This window comes from Porites lutea, chromosome 6 (genome assembly GCF_958299795.1).
Source record: "Porites lutea chromosome 6, jaPorLute2.1, whole genome shotgun sequence".
Lineage (NCBI taxonomy): Eukaryota > Metazoa > Cnidaria > Anthozoa > Scleractinia > Poritidae > Porites > Porites lutea.
The window spans coordinates 28,314,667-28,321,022 of record NC_133206.1 but is presented as its reverse complement, the minus strand read 5'-3'; the positions used below and the strand labels follow the sequence as shown (position 1 = coordinate 28,321,022).

Below are 6,356 nucleotides of genomic sequence, written 5' to 3'. Positions count from 1 at the left end.
ACGACACTCAAACGAAAACCACTCTATCTATAGAATGGAGTAAATAAAATACAAATACAAACCAGTGGAGGTGTGGGGAACTAGCAACCCGTACCTAATACTAAGAGGGGGGGGGGGGGGGGGGAATACAAAGCACAAGGCTCGTCCACTCAACTTGACATGGCAGCCTTCACTAAAATCTCGGTTCCATGGCATCCCTTGTAAATCAATAGGTTATTGATAAGTATTTTCCGGTCCCCTTCTCCAATAGCTACCAGTAGATATTAAAAATGCCTAAGTAAGAATATTGCCAGTGACTTAACTCGGGTAAAAGCTAGCGCGACTTGATCTAGTCTTTGCTGGGACTTTGCTACACCTAGTTGGATGAGAAGGCAGAATTGTGCTTTGACTATCCAAAGAATAGTGGAGGCAGCGTGGACGAGCAGTTAGAGCGCTGGACGTGTAATCCTGAGGACCCGAGTTAAAGTCCCGCCCTGACCACAAGCTGGATTTGTTCCCTGTAGTCCCGAGTTCGAATCCTCGGCCACGCTTGTAAATAGCCAACTGGTTTGCCCCCTACCAGTTGGGATTCTTAAACACGTTATGTTCTAATTGAATTATTGGCTGTCTTTACACTAGGCTGTTAAGTAAGACTTAAGAGCAGCTAAGTTTTACTTAACCAAAAATTCGTGTGTGAAGGCCTAAGTAAGATCTCAAGTAACTTTACTTTGCATCTCGGAAAGTTGAAACGATTCAAGAAAGTTTCAAGCGACTTGAAAACCATCCTTATGACCGACTTAGCTGACTTGCGGTTTTGCGGTTTCTTGAGCTTTGAGGAAGGCGAGACATGTCAATCAATCTTAATTTTGTTGCGTGAGAAAATAACCTGAAGTAAAAAAGAATCGGTTTTGCAGGTTGTGTGTGAAGCTTTATTTTACTTGAAGTATTTAAAATTTACTTGTCTTGAAATATTTCTTAGCTTATTTATGCTCTAGTGTAAAGACTACCATTGTTTCATTATCCCTGAAAAGCCCGCTAAGGGGAGTGGATAATTAAGTATTTATTTTTATTATTATTTATAAGAATGAACATTGTGTGCAGTTTTCAGTTGTGAAAGGTTTAGGTGTTCCGTTCCCACGAAACCACCTTAACTGTACGAAAATTTAGACGCCCCGGGGGGGGGGACTTCCATATGAAAGGGGCGGGGATGCTCGTCGTCTCGCTTAGGGGTGTAAATTTCAGATTTTGGTCTCGCTTAGGGTGTTCTGGGTAAAACACCATTATATTTAGCCGTAAAGTTCTCTTTTAGGGTGCACTCGAAGAAATATTAAGAAATTGTATATTTTCAATTCGTTTTATTTACTCGATTCATGTAATCAAAGTTTAAAATGATCGCTTTTAGGGGTCAAAAAAAGGTTGGACCACGCCCAGATTGGTCTCCTTTAGGGGTTTAATTCAAAATTTCCGACGAGTATCGCCGCCCCTTTCATATGGGAGACACCCCGGATTGGACGCCCAGCCGTTCAAAGTTCCGTGAGAACAGAGCGAAAATATTGAACGGTCCCGAGTTAACGAAGTGGCGTAGCAAATTTTTCAACCGGTCGAAAATTCGTCTGCTGCCGAGTGGACGTAGCCTAAGAGTTCAACAGTGATAAAGAAACGCACACACTGACGCGACACAAAGGAAACCTTCTAACATCTCTGCAGAGCTCTAAAGTCTCACGGTTTTGAGGGCAATCTCACGGTCTCACGATAAGGCACAAAAATCTCACGGTAAACAGATTCAAAAGCCGATGGAATACACTTTCCTTGCATTTTTTCATTATATTTTTGCCTTGTAAAATAGTTATTTTCCATATATTAAAATTCATACTTGGCTGCGGGGCTAGGGGAATAAAACAAAAGAAATGGTCTTTTAATACATTGGAATTGGTCTATTGATTTTCTGGCGCCAATTCTGTAAAAATCCACAGTTCTAAGACATACGTGTCAAAATTATTTGATCGACTGGTTGACCGAGACACGGACCTCACAACCATATTTAGAAGACAAATGCAAAATAAGGTTATCGTTACCAGTTTGTCGCATCTAGATGCGTTTCGCCCACGTTGTCAAAACGACGGGAAACGATGAATATTAATAAACAGAAACAAAAACTACATTGTGATGCACACCTGGTTTTAGGTCTCCTTGACGCAGTCGATAAATCTCCAGGTTTTAAGTCCCAAATCTCCAGTTTTCTTCACCTTGATTTCCAGGTTTTTGGTCTATTGGAGTTGAGAGGTCTGTCACTGTCGTCCTTAAAATTTGCCCCACATTCGAATAATTCTCATTTAGGTTGGTATAGAACTTTGTATGAACCCAGATAGTTTCGTTTAGTGCTGTCGAGTAACAAATTTGTACCAAAAATGTTCAGTTTAAAACTGCCAGGCTTTGGCAGCTCACAACTCATCGTGGTCTTGTTGTCAGCGGTCTGTGACGGAAGAGAATAACCAATCTGCTTGTTGTCCGCATCAAACAAGAATGACTGGACAGAAATGTTACTGGGATGTGAAAGTGTTACGGTCACGTGACTGTCATAGGACAAAATGTTCTCGAAGTGATCTACCAGTTCCAGTCCCCACTCTTTGAACTCATCCTTGAGGTAAGGGAAGCCTGGGTTTAAGCTAGCTGCTTGATCTGCCTTGATGACTAACGAACCCAGGTACTCGCTATCTTTGCCGCCGGGTTTTCTACCAAAAATGTTGAGCTGAAATTCGCCGGTTTCTGGCGCGTGTACCAGAACTGTACTGACGCCGCCTGATGTCGTAGTGAAGCACAAACCGTTGTCTAGATATTGACTTCCTTTCTTCAAGTTGCCACTGAGGAAAATTTTATCCGGGGTCTTTATTTTGACAGAGGCGCGTCCATCCGGGACATGGATGTTCTCTCGAGGCTCGATAAGCTCCAGACCCCAAGCGTCAAAGCGATGGGATAGTCGAGGAAAGCCTGGGACTGGTCCTACGCCAGCGAGTGCAGTGATATAGTAGCCACAAACAAAGGTATTAGAACGTCCCTCCTCAGTGTGCTTTGCGAATATGTTCAAAGTGTACTCGCCAGGAACCGGGCAATGAACTTTAACCTGATAACCTTTGTTCGTCTTTTCCGTCCAATAAAACGTAAAGCCGTTAAACTCTTCCTTAAGTTTCTTGTCTTTTCCTTCAAGTTCTAAATTGCCACTGACGCCTGAAATCTGCGAGTTGTGGTTCTCTAAAGAGATGCACGCTTTTCCATCTTGCGAGACGACGTTCTCGAACGGATGATCAAGGTAAAATCCCATTTCGTAGAATTCGTTTCCTAGCCGAGGAAATCCCCCTCGACCTTTTTCCACGCCTTTACCGGCGTTGACAAGATATTCTACTCCATGTTTCCACGTATTATTTGAATCCGCGTCCCTTACGTACAGACACAACTTGAATTTGCCGGGGGTGGGAAACTGCGCTCTTAGTTTAACTTTGTTCACCCCACAAGGAATTACTTGCGTCCACTTTCGTCCTTCGAGCTCTTTCCCCGAGGTATCTTTTAGACCACCTCGCAGTATTTTCAAAGAAGGCGAGTAAAACATCATGTCTATGTTATCCGCGTCCTTGATGGTGTAAATGCTTTCTTTGTGGCTTAACAGCTCGACTCCCACCTCGTGAATCCTTCCAGAAGGCACGACCAACTTTTCGAATTCCTCTTTGCTGATTGGCTGGTCAAGGAACTGCCATTGTTCATCCGCTGGATAATGACTACAGATAGCGTATTCTGGATCCATTAGGAACATAGCAACGTTGGGGCTCCGATGAAATATCAAATCATTCCCCAAATAGCCAGCCCCCCATGTAGGTTCGCAGATGAACCATTCACGATTGACTTGAATTGCGTTCCACGCGTGATTTGTGTTTTTAAACTGCTGACCGGGCTCAAAACCATAACCTTTGGCATAACCTTCAATGATATGAGCCTGCAGTCCCGCTGCTTTAGCAAGACCTTCAAAGAGGTTTGCATAACCTGCACATACGCTAGTTCTATGCTTCAAAACGCTGCTTGCGTCACCCTTTTTCTTTTCAGCTCTACCAAAGAACCCTTCGACGTCATAAGCGACATTAAAGCTCAACCAGCGAAAAATCGCGTACGCCTTGTGTCTTTCTCCTGACCAGGGATGAGTCAAATACTGGCTAAGCCTCTCAACGCTTTCCGTCTCCTCCTCTGGTGTCGACAGCACGTGCGCGTCGATCTTCTTTTCCACTCCTGTACGTTGTTGAAATCTCTTAAGCCGAACTCTGGCGAGAAACCGGCGCATGCTCGTTTGGATAAAAGTAATCGTCTGAGGCGAAACACTCGAAGTCTTAGTAATGGCATCAATGTCCGTGTGATGAAAAACTGATGAGGGACGAACAAACAAGCCATGCCTTGGCTTACAAACAAAACGCTGAACACCTTGGAAGCAGCCATCATGCCCCTGAGGGTGACTTCGGTCGAGCTCAATTCCGATCCATTCACCGTCGCCTAGGTCGCTCAATTCATCAATAAACTTAACTGTTCCAACATATCCCGACACGTGAACTCGATCTCCGACGGAAAACCCATGTTCCTGGTGATGGATGCTAGCTTCTGTCAAGGGCTGCTCCGCGAGAACTTTCATTACCGGCCTGTCATTGTTGTTGTCAAGCGAGTTCGGTGTAGCACTTACATTTTCATTAGTTTCTGTCTCTCGAATGCTCGGCTTATCATGACCTTCGTTTGAGGTAATAACTGCTGTCTCGACAGATCTCGATGTTCCACAACCCATTATTACCGGATAAAATCGCAAATATTTGATTTCCTTGTCCCTACCTGACAAATTTGTTTCTTCCTGCCGGCTGACAACCGTGATTTGATTTTTAATAAACGCCGCATAATCACAAATTTACGGTCTACAAACGGACCGTTGCAAATGACAAGAAACGATTTATCATGCACGAGAAAAGAATAGGTCCATAAACCTTATTATTAATGGCTTGACAATTTTATCTCATGGTGTTTCAAAAAGATAAGTATAGACTCTTTGTAAATTGCCGAAATAAAGATATGTTTCTCTGAAATAAGCGCGGGTTTGCTTATCTTTCTTACACCTAAAAGTTTTCATAATAAAGTAATTTTTCTTGACATACAGTCAAACCAGGTCAAGCGTACCCCCCAAGAAGCCATTAATGACTTTATTATTCAAAAGTTGAATCCGTTTCTAGTTGTAGATTTCAGATTGATCTCTGCATTCTTGTATGTGTAATGAGCCGTGAATTCACACGCGAGGCAGTTATGAAATTTCTACCAGCTCCATTTTCCTGAAATTGATGTAAATGTCTTCTAAGAAGCGTAATCCATTCAAAGATTTCCAGTCTCACCAAATACAGAGAAGTTCTCGTAAAATATTCACTGCTCATTACGCATGCAGAAATGCCACTTTGAATTTGACACCAGTTACGGGAACGACTAACGAATTCATTTTTCAAATAATCAATTCACTGATAGAATCTTGGGGGGTACGCTTGACTTGGTTTGACTGTAATAGTTGCGCGTTGCCAAGCCGGTGCTTTTAAAATATAACTAACAACGTTTGAGCTTTCTGCTAGACAGTTTGGCAAGCCACCTCTAAATCTTTCGACCGTGAATAACACCTTAATTACTTTGAAAAAAATCGATTTTATAGTGGCTCTTAAAACGAGAAATCCATCTTTTGGGATCGGAAAAGACAATTAAAGTTTTCTTGAATTAGGTCTTCCGTTGATGTTGTACATCTATACCACATGGATTGGAAAAGAGAACTCTTTCATTGTAAATGACGCCATACTTAACAAAATCTTTCATTCTAATTCACGCGTCAACGATTCTTTTAAAGGAATGTTGTTTTACATGTTATTAACATTAGAATAGTAAACAGATAGATAATCACCGTGACAACAATATAAACATGTCAACTCGGGCATAAAACAAGGAAAGATGCTGGTTCTAGGCGTACCTTAAACTAATGACGTCATGGACCATCGGTTATGGAATATCTACATCAGTTTGAGATGTGACGGAGCCGAACGAAAAGCTACCGGTATAGTATGAACAGTAAAGCCACAGAATTGGAATAAGTCGTTTCAAATGGCATCGAACATCGTGCCAAAAATCCCAAATCTCACCCCTAAATATTTACTTTCACCTCAGTGGGATACAGTCCTTGTTCCTACTTGTTCCCTTCCGCTACAGTCCGAATACCTGTTCACTCTACACCAAAGTGCGGCACAGAACCTATCCCATATGTGACGCTCCACTTTCCAGATCGTTGCGGCGCAGCTTCCGCTCCGTTACCCAAAAGTTGGCCCAACTTT

At 42.6% G+C, this 6,356-nt stretch overlaps 1 protein-coding gene across 1 annotated transcript; it reads right to left on the bottom strand.

Annotated features, from left to right (window-relative positions):
- Positions 1-2,164: 2,164 nt before the first annotated feature.
- Positions 2,165-4,848, bottom strand: LOC140941217 (uncharacterized). The gene has a single exon (XM_073390197.1). It carries the CDS (start codon positions 4,790-4,792, stop codon positions 2,309-2,311), a length of 2,484 nt encoding a protein of 827 aa, XP_073246298.1. The 5' UTR covers positions 4,793-4,848; the 3' UTR covers positions 2,165-2,308.
- Between the last annotated feature and the right edge of the window lie 1,508 nt (positions 4,849-6,356).

Excerpts from the sequence above, each read along its gene's own strand:
- LOC140941217 (XM_073390197.1), bottom strand. The coding sequence starts at position 4,792 with ATGGGTTGTGGAACATCGAGATCTGTCGAGACAGCAGTTATTACCTCA.